Genomic DNA, 19,510 nt, shown 5'->3' on the forward strand with positions numbered 1-19,510 from the left:
CTTCATTGAGTCTATATTTAGGCAAGCAGTTTCTATTTGTGTTATACAATTTTTAACATAAAATGAAAAATATCAAATAGACATTTTATCTTTTAACCAATCTTAGTAAAGACTACTTGAAGTAAGAAGCAAATCGGCGTGGGATAAATCACTTTATTTATAATTAATCCAGATAATTATAGGAAAATATTTTTCTTACACCATGAATTTTCCCAAGCAAAGAAAAGTCACAAACAATACTGTCAATGCAGAACAAAGGAAAATCTGCATGTCCAGAATGTCTACTTGGCTAACGTTATTAAAAATACACATTTTGGGCTAATGCTTTGATTTAATTTTACTGAAATTGAATCCCATCTTCCCGTAAGTGAGCAACTAGTCTAGATTGGATTCTGCTTTTTGGCGCAGAGGCTGCACTTGTACTGTATGATTGAGATTTAGCACTCACAGAACATGTTCACGGTCCCCTTTGCTCCATCTGATCAGAATAAAGTACCTATTTTGATTGTGTTTACCTAAAGATTCTATCTCAGTTCAGATACTGTCATAAGCATACACCCAGGTAGGAAGAAGACTCATTAAAAAATCTAAAATGTTCAGGCTTGTAATTGTTTTCCCACCACTTTCAGGGATCTGCAAATGGACACTGTAGAAGTCCCATACAAAAGATCTTAAAAAAATATTCCTCATTTTCAATTTTAGAAAAGTAATCCAGCAGCTGCTAATGTAGGAGCATTGTCTCCCTGCATGTATCAATAAGTAGTGATGGGGCAAAACTGATGGGTGAACACCCTCTGGCATTCTTTGGAGTTGGGGGAGGGGAGAGAGTAGGGATGGGGGAGGTGCAAGCAAATGGGGGCTACTTTATTTACATATAAAATTCTTGAAAGCAAAATGTGTGAAGCAATCAGTAATTTCTACGTTTTATCTCAATGATAAGGCAGTCTAGTTCTGCAAAACTATTACTGTGGGATTTATTTTAACACCTTTCCCAGTACTGGAATAGTGATTCCCTGAGTCCCAGGATTAGACAGGTGCCGCATCCAGTCCTCTTGTATGAAACAATGAAGTTGGTTTCCAAACTAATGATACTGTTAATTGCCCATTTGAACACATTATGCCAAGCAGGCAGCACAGAATAGTTGGACTACATGTGCTGGTTGACCTCAAGGCACGAAGGAACCGAAAGGCAGAGATTGTCAGTTTTTCCTGCGTTGGTTTGAAGCAAAATAGTCTCAGCCACAAATGTTGATCACTACAGCTGATATGGGGTAAGTGATATTTGGTATTCTCTGCATTAAAGGGGGAAAGAATGGAGGGAACATTAAGTAACTTGTAGAGAAGGCCCATCTTTGATCTTCTCGTAAATAGGCAGGCATGTGGGAAATTATTGGAGACCACCTTGGTTGTCATGCCCATTACCTTTCATCTCATCACACCATCAATTAAGCCATCTGGAGTTAATTTGCTTTGAATGTATCCTGAAAATAGGTCCTCGACCTTTTCTTCCCATTAATAAATGTAATTCAACTGTCGTAAAAGGAATTTGAGGCTAAGTTTTGTCCCACAATTAACTTGTCTTATCTTGACTTTACTGTTTTACTCCCTCATCCTAATCCTATCTAAATAAAATGATCGCTGTCACAGGCAGGTAGAATGGTTCTTTTTGGGAAGAGAAGGGGATTGATATTGCATCTACCATGTTAGGGATGTCCAACTTCTCAATGTGAGGGAAGCACATCTTAACACAGCTACAATGGGCTTCCACTGTGTTTCATTGAAGATTTTATGAAACCCATTCAGCTTCCATATATTACAGCCGTACTGATATGCAAACTCCATTACATTGAAATGTTAGCATCTGCCCACTTTTACTTTTAAGAGCTGAACCACAATAGGGTTTTTAAATACCAACTGGTTTATTATCAAATTATATAACTTTGGCAGCTTCAAGTTACTAGACTTAGATCTTTCCAACACCCATTCCCACAATAAAAACCTCACTGTCAGTACTATATTTGCTGAAACCAAATTATATTCCTATGCAATAGGCACGGATGCCAGACCACCAAATAATTACTGTGCTTAAAAAAAAAATCCCAGAGAGCTTTATTAAATTCCAATGCTAATTCCATCAGTTTACTAATCTGGTGCTCTTCAATTTCCAATGAGTCTTAATTAATTTGGAATTAATCAAAAGAAAATGCAGCAGTAATTTACAGGCACAATAAACGATTACAAAAATTAGAAGACTTTGAGATAGATGGAAAATAGTGAACGACAATTTACTATAACATTTATAAATACTTAAATCTGAACCCACAGCCTGATTTAGCAGCTACAGAAAATCTGTGGCCAAAATGCAAATATTTCCAGATTGGTAACAGGTAATGTAATATTAAACAATACATTTATTATGTCAACAATTAAAATATTACCATTGAATAATATTCACTTAAAAAATAAAGCATTTATCTTTATCATTTGTTTTTATTAAGAAAAATTTGAAAATATCTTTCCAAAGAGTTGATAAATTTTGGTTGCACTCAGTACTGGTCTGCTGCTATTGGTCAACAACAGGACCTAGTCATCTGGTCAGTAAAACTGGAGGTGGATGGAAGTGGCTCCATCTCGCCAGGCTTGAACATAATCCAAGATCACAGTCCGGCAGAGAGGACAAGTCTTCTCCTGATTAAACCAGAGTGAGATACACTCCTCACAGAATATGTGCTGCCAGATAAAATAGAAGAGTTCAGAGAAAGTCTAGGTAATGCATCCTTCAAATTTAAAAACTTTCCTTGATTCAAGATATTTACCTGACAAACGAGGAGAATAGGTTCTCTGAATTCTGTCTGGCAGATAGGGCAAATATCTCCCGAGTCACTGCACTGATGTTTGGTGGCAGCAATCCCATAATGCTGAAACAGAAAAGTAATGTTTTTATTTGGTATTAATGTTTGATATAAATGTCTCCATATTCACTCTACCTGCTAATTTACCAGAACAAAACAACCATTTCGATTAGATAGGTGGAGGTAATAGTTGCTTGAAATGTGAAGTGGTTGGATGCTGTGGCAATTAGTCTGCATGGAAGAGTGCATTTATAGGAAACAGATTGTAAGTGGCCACATCAACAGGCAATCTTCATTGATTCAACAATATTATAGTGCAGATCCCAATTTGCCGAGACAGTCCCCTGCATATTTGTACAGCAATTCAGCTAGTCCCACATCCCTGCATGTTTCCCCACAGCCCACAACATTCCCTTTGAGTATTTATCCATGTTATTTTAGAAAGCCATAAATTATCTGTGTCTGCTCCAACTTAAGGTATTGCAAGATTTTATTTTAAAAGCCTTCTCTAAATTACACTGGATTGTTTAGTAAACATTTTAACTTGACTCCAGTTGCAACAGCAACAATCTTTCCATTTATTTATTTATCTAAACTTTTTAAAGTCGTTCTACACATCTAGTTCCTTTTCAAGCTGCTTTACGCCAAGAATAATCTCTTGTAATGGAAGTCCTTCATCACTGGAGCTTTTGCAGTAAACCTAGCCAAGAGGGTTGTGCCAAGACAGTTGCCGAGTATGTAGAGATCAAGATTTTTACAAATTTAAGGAAACGCATTAAAAAAAAATAGGAGGTACACAAAAATGCTGGAGAAACTCAGCGGGTGCAGCAGCATCTATGGAGCGAAGGAAATAGGTGATGTTTCGGGCCGAAACCCTTCTTCAGACCACTTTTTTAAAAAAAACAGGTGCAGGAGTAGGCCATGCAACCTTGTCATGGTTGGGGAGCTTGTGTGTCTCAGTGACCCCTAGAGCGATGCCAGCAGGAGATTAGTCTCCTGTTAGGGTCTCCCACGATGGACAGGTCGAAGAGTAGAGGCGAGACGAAGAGCGAGGCACTGGTCCTCCAGGTTGGAAATTGAGCACAGGGTTAACAACTATGTCTCGTAAAACAAATATGTTACGGAAATAGCAACTGAAGGAATCGACACTACTGTGCGTGATGGACTTCCAGGGCTACCTGACCTGGGGTAATGTCCAGAAGCTAGCCCACAACAGACAGAAGTGGAGGACCTTCGTTGCTGCCCTGCATGCCAGGATGGAAGTAAGTAAGTAGGTCATTGGGCCCTTCGAGCCAGCATAGCTGATCATCTAAAATCAGTACTGCGTTCCTGCTTTTTCCCCCCATATCCCTTGAATCCCTTAGCCCTAAGAGCTAAATCTAACTGTCTTGAAAACATCCAGTGAATTGGCCTCCACTGCCTTCTGTGGCAGAGAGTTGTGGCACAACTCTCTGGGTGAAGATGTTTTTCCTCACCTAAATGGCCTACCGCTTATTCTTAAACTGTGACCCCTGGTTCTGGACTCCCCTAACATGGAAACATTTTTCTTGCATCTAGCATGTCCAATCCTTTAAGAATTGCATATGTTTCTATAAGAGCCCGCCTCATCCTAAATTCCAGTGAATATAAGCCCAGTCGACTCATTCTTTCATCATATGTCAGTCCTGCCATCCCAGGAATTAACCTGGTGAACCTATGCTGCACTCCCTCAATAGCAATAATGTCCTTCCTCAAATTAGGAGACCAAAATTGTACACAATACTCCAGGTATTGTCTCACCAGGGCCCTGTACAACTGCAGTAGGACCTCCTTGCTCCTAAACTCAAATCCTCTCGCAATGAAGGCCAACATGCCATTAGCTTTCTTCACTGCCTGCTGTACCTGAATGCTTACTTAAAGTGACTGATGTACAAGCATACCCGGGTCTCGTTGCACCTCCGCTTTTCCTAATCTGACACCATTTTGATAATAATCTGCCTTGTGTAAAAATATGCTGGTTTAAATCAAAGACAAAAAAATCTGGAGTAACTCAATGGGACAGGCAGCATCTATGGAGAGTAGGAATGGGTGACGTTTTGAGTCAAGGCCCTTCTTCAGACTGTCTTCCTATTCTTGCCACCAAAGTGGATAACCTCTCATTTATTCACATTATACTGCATCTGCCATGCATCTACCCACTTACCCAACCTATCCAAGCCATCCTGCAGCCTCATAGAATCCTCCTCGCAGCTCACACTGCGCACCCAGCTTTGTGTCATCCGCAAACTTGGAGGTCACATTTAATTCCCTCGTCTAAATTGTTAATAGAAATTGTAAATAATGGGTCCCAGCACTGAGTCCTGCGGAACCCCACTCGTCACTGCCTGCCATTCTGAAAAGGACCTGTTAATTCCTACTCATTACTTCCTGTCTGCCAACCACTACTCTATCCATGTCAATACCCTACCCCCAATATCATGTGCTGTAATTTTGCACATTAATCTCTCGTGTGGGACATCGTCAAAGGCTTTTTGAAAGTCCAGACAGAACACATCCACTGGCTCTCCCCTTATTCATTCTACTTGTTACATCCTCAAAAAATTCCAGAAGATTAGACAAGCATGATTTTAAGCATGATTTCCATGCTGACTTTGACCGATCATATCACTGCTTTCCAAATGCACTGCTATAACATCTTTAATAATCGCCTCCAGCATCTTCCTCACTACCCATGTAAGGCTAACTGGTCTATAATTCCCCATTTTCTCTCTCTGTGGAGTTACATTGGCCACCCTTCAGTCCACAGGAACTGATCCAGAATTGAGAGAACATTAGAAAATTATCACCTATGCATCCATGATTTCTAAGGCTACCTCCTTCAGTACTCTGGGATGCAGACCATCAGGCCCTGGAGATTTATCTGCCTTCAGTCCCAACAGTTTACCCAACACCATTTACTGACTAACGTGGATTCCCTTCAGTTCCTTCCACTAGATCCTCAGTCCCCTAGTATTTCTGGGAGATTGGTTCTGTCTTTACTAAAGAAGACACCGAAAAAGTACTTGTTTAACTGTTCTGCCATTTCCTTGTTTCACATTATAAATTCACCTGTCTCTGATTGTAAGGGACCTACATTCACTAATCTTTTCCTATTTGCATATCTCAATAAGCTTTTAGAGTCTGTTTTTATATTCCCCGCAAGCAGAAAAAAATACAAAAAGGAGTAAACACTGCCCAGTCCATCATCGACTCTGACCAACCTACCTTCGAGGGGATCTATTGCAGTCGCTGCCTCAAAAAGGCTGGCAGCATCATCAAGGACCCACACCATCCTGGCCACACACTTATCTCCCCGCTACCTTCAGGTAGAAGGTATAGGAACCTGAAGACTGCAACGTCCAGGTTCAGAAATAGCTACTTCCCCACAGCCATCAGGCTATTAAACTCAACTCAAACGAAACTGAACATTTCATAGACCATTATCTGTTTATTTATTCATGTGTGTATATATTTATATAATGGTATATGGACACACTGATCTGTTCTGCATTCATGACCACTATATTCTGTTGTGCTGAAGAAGCAAAGCAAGAATTTCATTGTCTTATCTGGGACACATGACAACAAACTCTCTTGAATCTTATATTGATTACTATATGGCATTCAGTAAGACTAGCTGCAGTTCCCAAAGTGGCCATAAGATGGCAGCTGACCAGCATTTTCTTGATGTCTGCGTCGCTGCCTGAAATGTATCCACATGAAGAGAAAGCAAGAGGAAGTGTTTACAGCCGGGAGAGTCTCAATACTATATTTCTTTACCTGTTTACGGGAAAAACACTGCAAAGCCTTTCCGAAAGTACTCCAACGGCCATAGATTCCAAGGAGCTGAAAAGCAAACACAAAAGGACAAAGGTTATCTTTTATCTTATCTTTAAGTATCTTTTCTCCCCAGCTCACTCAAAACTTACATTAGTATTTTAGGTGGTTTCCTTGCAACGGTGTGTTTAGCTCGGTGGGGGTGGGTGGTTATGGGGTTTTAGAAAACGTGATAATTAAGGTCACAGAATTAGACGCTGTGATTAAAACAAATTTGTGTTTAAAACAAATCTTCCCCTCCGATTAAACAATTTTGTTACTATGAGGCATCTATGCAGAGAATGTCAAATACACTTCATTTCTGTCAGCAGACCTATCAAGGCGTCATCCTAATTGCTGCACTGCTAAATCACTAAATCGTCTTTCAATGACTGTTAAGTGCTATAATATTGCTCTTTGTATTTTGATTTCAACCAACTGGCATCGTGGCACAGCGGTAGAATTGCTGCCTTACAGCGCCAGAGAGCCGAGTTCGATCCTGACTACGGGTGCTGTGTGTACGGAGTTTGTTATCTCTGTGACCAGGTGGGTTTTCCCTGGATGCTCCGGTTTCCTCTCACACTCCAAAGACATACAGATTTGTAGGTTAATTGGCTTCAGTAACAATTGTAAATTGTCCCTAGTATGCAGGATTGAGCTAGTGTCGGCGTTCGCTGGTCGACATGGGCTGCTATGCCTGTTTTCTCACGCAGTATCTCTAAACTAAATATCTCTCCATCACAAGTACAGTAGTAAAGATGGTATGGTCAAGGCTGGAAATTGAATATTGTAAATTGTCTGGTATTTCAGAAAGGAAAAGGTGTTGGATGTCTTTGTTAAGAATACAACTTCAAAACAGCACGTGAGAGCAAGACATCTTAATGCACCCAGAATTCGTAATAAGGACTTGAATAGAAATAAATGGATTTAATATGAGCTAAGACAGCAATATTCCAACAGATAGGGCCTGATCTGGTGAGTTTTCCTAGCATTTTATATTTCTATTTTAAATATTTAGCACCTAAAGTTTAATTTTCACACGTATTCTCGTGAATTTGGATAATTCTGTGGAAATAGCAGTGGTGGTATTGATCCAGTGCCTAGAGGTGCCTCTTTATAGGAAAAAAATGAAGGCATTAGAGAGGATTCAGAAACTATAATCATGGTTCCTGGGAAGATGGACAATAGGACAGACTAGAGAGGCAGAGACTTTTCTTTTGAGACCAATTATGAGAATATGACAGAAGTGTATCTAATTAATGCATACTGTTATGGGAGTGCTGCTGCACAGCTCCAAGGACTCAAACCTGACCTCGGGTACAGCCTGTGCAAAGTCAGTACATTCTTGTTGAGACCATGTGGACCCCTGGGTCCTCTGTTTCCTCCAACATTCTAAAGACCTGCTGGTAGATTAATTGACTTCTGTAGACTATCCCTAATGTAAGCAGGAGAATCAAAGGGGAGTTAGAACATAGAACATTACAGCACAGGAACATCCCTTAGGCTCAGAATGTCTGTACCAAACATAATCTCAAGATAAACTACTCATCTAAGTTGATGTTTAGGTAAGAGAGAATAATTTCTGGGAAATAATTGGGGGAATGGGTCTAATAGGAAAGCTCAAAGAGCCAACATACACTTGATAGGTTGAATAGAACAATAAAATTGGTGGAAGGTGCTGTGTTGAAGTGCAGGGGCCGATCCCAGATAGAATCAGAGTCATGCAGCTTGAAAACAGGCCCTATGGTCCAACTTGCCCACTCCGACCAAGATGCCCCATCTACACCAGTCTCACCTGCCCATGTTTGGAATATTTCCCTCTAAACCTTTCTGATTTATGTACTTGTCCAAATGTCTTTTAAATGTTACTATAGCAACATTTAATAGCCTCAACTACTTATTCTGGCAGACACAAAAGGCTGGAGTAACTCAGAGGGACAAGCAGCATCTCTGGAGGGAAGGAATGGGTGATGTTTCGGGTTGAGACTCTTCTTCAGACAGAATTGGGGGAGGAGACAGAGATAAGGAAGTGTATGGTGTGAGAACGAGACATCAAGGGGGTGGAGATCAAGGAAATTATAGAATAGATCATTGTTAGCTAGTCAAATGGGAGAACGGATAAAATTTAATCGGGGCAGTCAGACTAGGGGAGGGATGGAGAGAGAGGGAAAGCAAGGGATACTTTGAGAAATGATATTAGAGAAGTCAATATTCATACCGCTGAGGTGTAAGATGCCCAAGCGAAATATGAAGTGCTGTTCCTCCAATTTGCGCATGGCCACACTCTGACGATGGAGGAGGCCCAGGACAGAAAAGTTAGTGTGGGAATGGGAGGAGTTAAAGTGTTTAGCAACCAGGAGATCAGGTAGATTTTTTGGCAGACTGAGTGAAGGTGTTCAGCAAAACGATCGCCGAGCCTGCGCTTGGTCTCACCGATAAATATAGCGCAAATTGGAGGAACAACACTTCATATTTCGCTTGGGGAGCTTACACCCCAGCGATATGAATATTTATAAGACACAAAATACTGGAGTAAATCAGCAGGACAGGCAGCATCTCTGGAGAAAAGGAATGGGTGACGTTTCTGGTCGAGACCCTCCCTCAGACTGACGTCAGGGGGGAGGGAGAAAGATGAATAAGGAAGTGTAAAGGTGTGAAATGGAGATCAAGGAAAATGTAGAATAGATCATTATTAGCTGGGAGAAGGTAACAACAAAGCAAACAGGTAAAATGTAGTCGGAGACAGTAAGACTGGTCGGAGAACGGGGTATGAATATTGACTTCTCTAACTTCAAGTAACCCTTGCTTTCCCCCTCTCTCTCTCCATCCTCCCCTTCCCAGTTCTCTGACCAGTCTGACTGTCTCTGATTAGATTTTATTTCTTTGCTTTGTTGTTACCTTCTAGCTAACAATGATGTATTCTATATTTTTCTTGATCTGCACCCCCTTTGATATCTCGTTTTCACAGCTTAAACTTCCTTATCTCTGTACCTCCCCCTTCCAACTCTCAGTCTGAAGAAGGGTCTTGACCCAAACATCACCCATTCCTCCTCTCCAGAGATGCTGCCAGTCCCGCTGAATTACTCCAGCATTTTGTGTCCATCTTCAGTTTAAACCAGTATCTGCAATTCCTTCCTACATACCTCCTCTGGCAGTTCATTTCATATACCAACTACCATCTGTGGGGGAAAAAAGTTGCCCCTCTCGGTCCTCTTACCTTTCTCCCCTCTCACCCTTAACCTATTTCCTCTGGTTACACAGAAAAGCTGGAGAAACTCAGCGGGTGCAGCAGCATCTATGGAGCGAAGGAAATAGGCAACGTTTCGGGCCGAAACCCTTCTTCAGACTGATCGGGGGTGGGGGTGGGTCGGGACAAGAAAGGGAAAAGGAGGAGTAGCCAGAAGGCTGGAGGGTGGGAGGAGACAGCAGGGGAGCTGAGGAAGGGGAGGAGACAGCAAGGACTAACAGAATTGGGAGAATTCGATGTTCATGCCCCGGGGGTGTAGACTCCCCAAACGGAATATGAGGTGCTGTTCCTCCAATTTCCGGTGCTGCTCGCTGTGGCCATGGAGGAGACCCAGGACAGAGAGGTCGGAGGCGGAGTGGGAGGGGGGAGTTGAAGTGCTGAGCCACCGGGAGGTCAGCTTGGTTATTGCGGACCGAGCGGAGGTGTTCGGCGAAACGATCGCCCAACCTCCGCTTGCTCTCACCGATATAGATCTGCTGGCATCTAGAGCAGCGGACGCAATAGATGAGGTTGGAAGAGATGCAGGTAAACCTCTGTCGCACCTTGAACGACTGCTTGGGTCCTTGAACGGAGTCGAGGGGGGAGGTAAAGGGACAAGTGTTGCATCTCCTGCGGCCGCAAGGGAAAGTGCCCGGGGAGGGGGTGGACCGAGAGGGAAGGGAAGAATTGACAAGGGAGTTATGGAGGGGGCGGTCTTTGCGGAAGGCAGATATGGGGGGAGATGGGAAGATGTGGCGAGTAGTGGGGTCACGTTGGAGGTGGCGAAACTGACGGAGGATTATTTTTTGTATGTGACGGCTGGTGGGGTGAAAGGTGAGGACTAGGGGGACTCGGCCCTTGTTGCGAGTGCGGAGATGGGGAGAGAGAGCAGTGTTGCGGGGTATGGCAGAGACCCTGGTGCGAGCCTCATTTATGGTGGAGGAGGGGAACCCCCGTTCCCTGAATAGTGAGGACATTTCAGATGTCCTGGTGTGGAACGCCTCATCCGTGGAGCAGATGCGGCGTAGACGGAGGAATTGGGAGTAGGGGATGGAGTCCTTACAGGAAGCAGGGTGGGAAGAAGTGTAGTCCAGATAGCCATGGGAGTCAGTGGGTTTATAGTGTATGTCGGTTAGAAGTCTATCACCTGCAATGGAGATAGTGAGGTCAAGGAATGGTAGGGAAGTGTCGGAAATGGTCCAGGTGTATTTCAGTGCCGGATGGAAATTAGTGGTGAAGTGGATGAAGTCAGTCAGTTGTGTGCGGGTGCAGGAGGTGGCACCAAAGCAGTCGTCGATGTAGCGGAGGTAGAGGTTGGGGATGGGGCCCTGGTATGTATTGAACAAGGATTGCTCGACGTAACCTACAAATAGGCAGGCATAGCTGGGGCCCATGCAATGTCCTCACTATTCAGGGAACGGGGGTTCCCCTCCTCCACCATAAATGAGGCTCGCACCAGGGTCTCTTCCATACCCCGCAACACTCCTCTCTCTCCCCATCCCCGCACTCGCAACAAGGGCCGAGTCCCCCTAGTCCTCACCTTTCACCCCACCAGCCGTCACATACAAAAAATAATCCTCCGTCAGTTTCGCCACCTCCAACGTGACCCCACTACTCGCCACATCTTCCCATCTCCCCCCATATCTGCCTTCCGCAAAGACCGCTCCCTCCATAACTCCCTTGTCAATTCTTCCCTTCCCTCTCGGTCTACCCCCTCCCCGGGCACTTTCCCTTGCGGCCGCAGGAGATGCAACACTTGTCCCTTTACCTCCCCCCTCGACTCCGTTCAAGGACCCAAGCAGTCGTTCCAGGTGCGACAGAGGTTTACCTGCATCTCTTCCAACCTCATCTATTGCGTCCGCTGCTCTAGATGCCAGCAGATCTATATCGGTGAGACCAAGCGGAGGTTGGGCGATCGTTTCGCCGAACACCTCCGCTCGGTCCGCAATAACCAAGCTGACCTCCCGGTGGCTCAGCACTTCAACTCCCCCTCCCACTCCGCCTCCGACCTCTCTGTCCTGGGTCTCCTCCATGGCCACAGCGAGCAGCACCGGAAATTGGAGGAACAGCACCTCATATTCCGTTTGGGGAGTCTACACCCCCGGGGCATGAACATCGAATTCTCCCAATTCTGTTAGTCCTTGCTGTCTCCTCCCCTTCCTCAGCTCCCCTGCTGTCTCCTCCCACCCTCCAGCCTTCTGGCTACTCCTCCTTTTCCCTTTCTTGTCCCGACCCACCCCCACCCCCGATCAGTCTGAAGAAGGGTTTCGGCCCGAAACGTTGCCTATTTCCTTCGCTCCATAGATGCTGCTGCACCCGCTGAGTTTCTCCAGCTTTTCTGTGTAACCTTCGATTCTCCAGCATCTGCAGTTCCCTCTTAAACACTATTTCCTCTGGTTCTTGATTCTCCCATTCTGGGTAGAAGTCTGAATGCATTCACCCAATCTATTCCCTGTACACCATGTATAACAAAGATAAAATTCATTATTTATGGTAAAAGATCCTATGTTAAAGGGTGATCATACCACGTTAGCTTGAGAGGGATGAGGATTTGAAGTTTCCCTGAGCTGGAGATCTTGGAACCAGGAGTCAGTCTCACGATTTGGGGTTAGGCAGAGCAGAGATGGAAGAAATTAATTATTTTCATTGGAGCATTGGAGGTTGCAGGGAGACCTAATAGAATTCATAAAATTGTTATGAGCAGCAGAGACAGTCAGAATCTTTTTCCCCCAGGGTGGAAATGTGAAAGACTAGAGGGCACAGCTTTCAAACAGAGGAGAAAGTTTAAAGTAGATGTGCGTGGCAAGTTTTTTTTCACATAGGGGCGAGTACTTGGAAGCAGATATGATAGTGATATTTAAGAGGCTTTCAGATAGCCACATTGATATACAGGGATATGGATCATGTTTAGGCAGATATGATTTGTTTAACTTGGCTTCATGTTTGACACAGGCTATTTTCTATGACAGGGCTGTGGAAGTTTCTCCTCATTGGCATATCTAGATCAGAAAAGAAAGCAAAATTATTTCTCAAAGGGTTGGAACCTCAGGCAGGAAGATTGACTGGGAACCAATAGATCAACATTAGATCTTGAGGAATAATAGAGCAGTCTCAGGGCTTGTCAGCCATTCCTGCTCCTGTTTATGTGAGTGATGCCACCTTAAATCCATTAATTTGGCACATAATCACATGCAATAGAACAGTATCATAGAATCAATAAACTTGTGTATAGCTGACTCTCAGAAGAGATGCTATACCAAGGCAATTATTATTAGGGTAAAAGATGTACCATAGCCAATGTTGGAAAGAAAATCAGCCCAGGTCTGCCTGATCTCTCAACCAACATTATAACAATCTGGCTGTCTCATTTCTAACATTTGAACAATAACTGCATTTCATGGGATGAAACATTGAATTGGCAAAGGTCTCTATAAAAATAACTTTTGGTGTAACAAGGTAAAAAATCTGTCAAATTTCATCTGAAAACGAAAAATACATGGTCTATATCCCCTACCCACTGCTTCAATCTATAAAACAGATAGGTGCTTATAACTTCTGAATTTTTATTTTGTGATGCTTCTGAATTATAATATATTAATTCAAACACATAATTTGTAAATGTTGAGATTCCTTTAAGTATATTAACATAAGCAAACATTTGTCCCTTACCTTCAGTATGAGGTAGAACAAACTTAGCAGAATACCCAAAGTCCAGAACACGGAACCATCCGATTCATTACTACCAATCAGATACCAAGACCAAACAGGCATGGGCACAAGAGAGCGGTGGAACTGGTTCACTTCTTCAATGATCATGTACCACTGACCCTTTTAAAAGAGCGAGAATTAATAAACACACAATTAAGTTCCAATACCATCATAATCAGTGCACACTCCCATAGTGACATCCTATAGCCAAATCTCCACTTTATATATCTGAATCGGCTTGAAGGAAATTAAGACATCAAGGAGCACAAAATCCCACATTTCTAATCACACAGCTTACTAAAGCCGATCAAAGAAATACACACACGTATACACACACTTTACTCACTGCAAACTGTTATAATGAAGCATACACTATATCTTTCCCATTGTTATTCTTTTATTATGATAGAAGCTGCAGTAGTCCATTAAAGCCAGAAAATACTGCAGATTGACTGGTGCCAGTTACTGGAGCAGCAGAGAGCATTAGCTGTATACAGACGGAAAATTGTCTACTATTCACGATCTGTAATGATAAAAACTACAAGAGAGTATTAATAGGACTTAATAGGCAGCCAATTGTGGTATTAGTGACTATAAATGTTTAACTGGAAACTAATTTTATATATCAGTTCATCAATTTTGCATTATTATATCACCATTGAAATGTTAAATGGGTTAAGGTTTTCTAACATTCTTTTATCAGGTTTCATTTGAGTTATCAATTACTCATGAAATTTCAGATATTTTACGGTCACTTTCCAGTTCCACATCCTTAAATCATAGAACAGAAAAGTACAGCAAAGGAAAAAGCCCTTTGGCCCACACTGTGCCAAACTAATGCCAAAATTATCTATCAGACTGATGTAGGGTTGGGGCGGGGAGAAGAAAGCAAAAAGGAGGAGGAGGAGCCTGAGGGCTGAGGGAGAGCTAGGAAGGGGAGGAGACAGCAAGGGCTAACGGAATTGGGAGAATTCAATGTTTATACCATTAGGGTGCAGACTGCCCAAGCGGATTATGAGGTGCTGTTCCTCCAATTTCCGATGGTCCTCACTCTGGCCATGGAGGAGGCCCAGGACAGAGAGGTCGGATACGGAATGGGAGGGGGAGTTGAAGTGCTGAGCCACTGGGAGGTCAGGTTGGTTAATGCGGACCGAGCGGTGGTGTTCCGCGAAACAAAACATTGAATTTTCCCAATTCCGTTAGCCCTTACTGTCTTCTCCCCTTCCTAGCTCTCCCTCAGCCCTCGGGCTCCTCCTCCTCCTTTTTCTTTCTTCTCCCCGCCACACCCCCCCCCCCCCTCCATCAGTCTGAAGAAGGGTTTTGACCCGAAACTTTGCCTATTTCCTTCGCTCCATAGATGCTGCTGCACCCGCTGAGTTTCTCCAGCACTTTTGTCTACCTTCGATTTTCCAGCATCTGCAGTTCCTTCTTAAACTCTTCTTGTAGCTAGTTCACCTTAATCTAGGTAGTATTCTAGTAAAACTCTTCTGCACCCTCTCCAAAGCCTCCACATCCTTCCTGAAATGGAGTGACTAGAACACAATCAATAAATAACTGTATTTTACGAAAGGAACTTCCTATCACTCATAGATGGTCACCTAGGGGCCAATGTACACTCTGGCTCTGTTCTGGGTATGTGTGGCACGTGTTAAGGCTTTCTGAACTTCCGAATGTTTAAATATTTGACCATGATGTTCACTAAGTTTTTGATATGGAATATATCTTTACTTGAATAGCCATATGACAATGGTGAGAAGAAATGGGTCGAATCCCCTTCTTCAGCCCAACATCTCATCTTGGGCGCAGATGGAGGAATTGGGAGTAGGGGATAGTCTTTACAGGAAGCAGGGTAGGAAGAAGTATAGTCTAGATAGCTGTGGGAGTCAGTGGGTTTATAATAGATGTCAGTTGATAGTCTGTCTCCTGTGATGGAGCCAGTGAGATCAAGAAACAGTAGGGAGATGGTCCAATTTATTTTGAATAGTGACCATTTGCAAGGTTTTCATGGTCTCAGTGCTTCGGTGGGCAGGAACATAAATCAAGGTTCATGTGCAGATGGTTCTCTCCATTCCCTCCGCAACACCCTGGTTATCTCATCCCTTCCCACCCAAACCCACCCCTCCCTAGGTACCTTCCCCAGCAACCGCAGGAGATGCAACACCTGTCCCTTTACCTTCCCCGTCGACTCCATCCAAAGACCCCAAAAATCTTTTCAGATGAGGCAGAGATTCACTTGCACCTCCTCCAACCTCATCTGTATCCGCTGGTCCAGGTGTGGACTATATATCGATGACACCAGGCACAAGCTCGGCAATGGTTTCACTGAACACCTCTGCTCAGTCTGCCTGAACCCACCTGATCTCCCAGTTGCTGGACACTTTTAACTTCCCTTCCCATTCCCACGCAGCGCAAATTGGAGGAACAGCACCTCATATTTCGCTTGGGCAGCTTACACCCCCGCGATATGAACATTGACTTCTCTAACTTCAAGTACCCCTTGCTTTCCATCTCTCTCCATCCCTCCCTTTCCCAGTTCTCTGATCGGTTTTACTGTCTCCGACTACATTTTATCTCTCTTTGCTTTGTTGTTACCTTCTCCCAACTAATAATGATCTATTCTACATTTTCCTTCATCTCCATTCCCTTTGCCCCGTTTTCACACCTTCATGCTTCCTTATCTATCTATCTCCCTCCCCATCTGACGTCTGTATGAAGAAGGGTCTCGACCCAAAACGTAACCCATTCCTTCTCTCCAGAGATGCTGCCTATTCCACTGAGTTACTCCAACATTTTGTGTCTGTTTGGTTTAAACCAGCATCTGCAGTTCCTTCATACACAATGAATGAAGGTGGTTACAATTGTACGATTATAATAGGATCTAGGATGGCAATGGGCTGAGGAATAGCACATGGAGTTTAATTCAGATAAACGTGAGAGGATGCATTTTGGCAAGATAAACCAGGGCAGGACTTGCACAGTAACTGATAGAGCCCTGGGTGCGTTGTAGAACAGAGAGACATTGGGGTGCAGTACATAGTTCCATGAAAGTGCCGACCTAGGTGGACAGGGTGGTGAATACCACGTCTGGCATGCTTGACAGGATATACAGTACAGGAATTAGGGCATCTTGTTCCAGCTATACAAGACAATGGTAAGGTTGCAATCGGAATATTGTGAATGGTTCTGGTTGCCCTGTTATAGAAAGGATGTCATTAAACTGCAGATGGTGAAAATTAAAAAGATATTACTGGGTCTGAAGGGTATCAGTTATAAGGAGGGATTGAGTCTGGAGGGTGAGAGTTAGAAAAAGAGGCTGGATAAGCAAGCCGAGGATACGAGGGGCAACGATAGTCTGAATAACCTGTCCTTTCCCCAGGGTAGGGAAGTTTAAAACTAAAAAGCAAAGGTCTAAGGTGAGAGGGAAAAGATTTAAAAGGGAATTTGGGGGCAACTTTTTCCAGACAGAAGTTGGTGCATGTCTGGGAACCAGCAGCCAGAGGAAGTGGTAGAGGCTGGTACAATTACATTTAAAGGATATTTGGATAGGTACATGGACAGAAAAGGTTGAGGGATTATGTGCCAGGCTCATGCATGTGGGAGTAACTCGGTTGGGCAACTTGGTCGGCAAGGCCGAGTTGGGCCGACTGGCCTGTTTTTCTGCTGCGTGGCTATATGCCTCTTAGATAAGATTCCTTTAGCAGGAAGTGCAGCACCAGACAGTATAAGTCATTGAGGTGAACATTTGAAGAGGTCTGAAGAAATGTCTCGACTTGAAACATCAACCATTCCTTCTATCCAGAGATGATGCCTGCCCCGCTGAGTTACTCCAGTATTTGGTGTTTGACTTTGGTGTAAACCAGCATCTGCAGTTCCTTCCTACATATTTGAAGAGGTGGCATCTGCTGCTCATTTTATGGGCAAATATAACATCAAGTTAGAGAACACCAAGCTGACATGGAAAGGGTAAGATTCCAAAAGCCTTTTACAAACAATAGCTGCAACATAAGTTCCATGAATAAGTTCTAATTCAAAGCTGAACACGTACATACAAATTAATCAAAGCTTTCTTTATATCCACAAACTATCAAAGTTGAAAATATTTGGCGGCTCCTTTGAATGAGGAGCATGTGCATGAAAATAGTCTCAATGTGCACTGGTTTCATTCTAATAGAGCAGCAATCAAGAATCATCGGAGAGGTAAAGTAATTCTTAAACTGGACAAACCATGAATCATGTCATCTGATATCCTGATGCAAGAAGGCATTTTCCCTCCTCGTATCCTTGTATAAATATCTTCCAGATTTTTGCCTGTTTAAAATATCTATTTAGGCTCAGCCAAATTCCTGCCCGAGAATCTCTCCTGGTTTGAAATACTGAAAACATCTTGGCAACCAATCATTCAACTATATCAGAGAGTGGCCCTTACAGTTTCTCATTTTTGTGCTGTGAATTTAAGGACACAACAGAATATTTTTAAGTGTTGTTAAATTGATTATTTTTAAATATATTTTTCAATGTTACCTGTACATAGCTGGAAATATTTAAAAGCAAACTGCTCTCTAAATTGCCATAGGTCAGAGGTTGCCAAGTGAATTTCTCACTCTTGAATGTCATGGCTAAACAGTGGAACATAAATATCAGGCTCAGCTGCAGTACAAACAGAGTCACGAATAAGCTAACAAAGTCCTTGGGAAGCATTATTGTAGCTCTGGTGTTAACATTTCAGGTTAAGTATCAGCTTCAGTTTTACATCCTCAGTCATGACATAACAATTACAAATAAATGTGGTTTGCATTGTGAAGTCATATAGTTCTCTTGAGCAAAAATAGAGATCCATAGACAGGATGATAATTCCTGTTGCCTGCCAACATTCTCAAATTGTAGCTAACTTCATAATTTCTTTCATGTGAGCCCTCACAATTTAAGACAAAGATGATATCACATTCCTGCTCAACCCCTATGCCCTTCAACTCCCTTCTAGTTTAAATTTCTATTAATGTCCACCTTAAGTATTTTTAATGACTCCACCTCCAGAGGAATCTGCAGTACATGTCCAAACATTCATGACAATCAATGGAAATAAATCATAGAGGCAATACAAGGAGGAGCACAATTCTGTCCCCAACCACACGTCAATAGCATGGTGTCTCTGATCAAGGGGGATTTATATTTTGTGATCCAAGTGCTGAAAAATATCGCTTCAGTTATGTCAAGTTGGAAAGTTTAGGACTGCTCTTTGTAGACTAGATAAAAGATTAAGAAATGGTTCAAAAGAAGCTTGCAACATGATGAGAGATTGAATAAACAGGGGGGAAACTGTTCCTTATGGCAATTGGCTCAATAACCAAAAGGTCGACTTTTAAATTCAGTGGAAAATGATCTAGTGAGCATAGATGTAAAGTTGTGTTTCAGTCACCTGTAAAGTTGGTTGAAGTGGATTCCCACAAAAAAAGCAAAATAAATCAAATAATTTAATAATGCCCAATGGAAACAAGCTTGAGATGACCAGAGGACATAGACTGGTATAAGCCCAGTTTGATGTATGTGCAGTCAAATCAGTTCAACATGTTTTCCTTTCCAGGAGATGCAACTCCTGGAAAGGAAGTCCTATTATCTACATTCAGAGTTGTACAGCATAGAAACAGGCCCTTCGGTCCTCCAAGATGAGCTTGTCAATTGCATTCAAAACTGGCTTCAGATTCAGATTCAATTCAGATTCAATTTTAATTGTCATTGTCAGTGTACAGTACAGAGACAACGAAATGCATTCAAGGAAGGCAAAAGATAATTAGAAAATTGTATCCTGATTGGAGGACTTTGACCAATGCAATGCCGCAGAGGTTGGTGCTATGTAGGTAACATTATCAGTGAATTTGCAGATGACACCAAC

The 19,510-nt window shown here is 42.8% G+C and overlaps 1 protein-coding gene across 3 annotated transcripts in view; it reads right to left on the reverse strand.

Moving 5' to 3' along the window:
• Positions 1 to 19,510, reverse strand: part of rnft1 (ring finger protein, transmembrane 1) — a 44,769-nt gene that overhangs the window by 13,641 nt on the left and 11,618 nt on the right. For 2 of the 3 annotated variants that reach the window (XM_055657694.1, XM_055657695.1), the window contains exons 6-9: positions 13,582 to 13,740; positions 6,651 to 6,716; positions 2,817 to 2,918; positions 139 to 2,730 (exon numbers count right to left, since the gene is read on the reverse strand). In XM_055657694.1, the coding sequence (XP_055513669.1) occupies positions 2,596 to 2,730; positions 2,817 to 2,918; positions 6,651 to 6,716; positions 13,582 to 13,740 (462 nt within the window). In that variant the 3' untranslated portion in view covers positions 139 to 2,595. Of the gene's footprint in view, positions 1 to 138; positions 2,731 to 2,816; positions 2,919 to 6,650; positions 6,717 to 13,581; positions 13,741 to 19,510 lie in introns of those variants that run through there. The other variant, XM_055657696.1, reaches the window with a different exon arrangement.

The sequence above is a fragment of the Leucoraja erinacea genome, chromosome 28, assembly GCF_028641065.1.
Source record: "Leucoraja erinacea ecotype New England chromosome 28, Leri_hhj_1, whole genome shotgun sequence".
Classification (NCBI taxonomy): Eukaryota; Metazoa; Chordata; class Chondrichthyes; order Rajiformes; family Rajidae; genus Leucoraja; species Leucoraja erinaceus.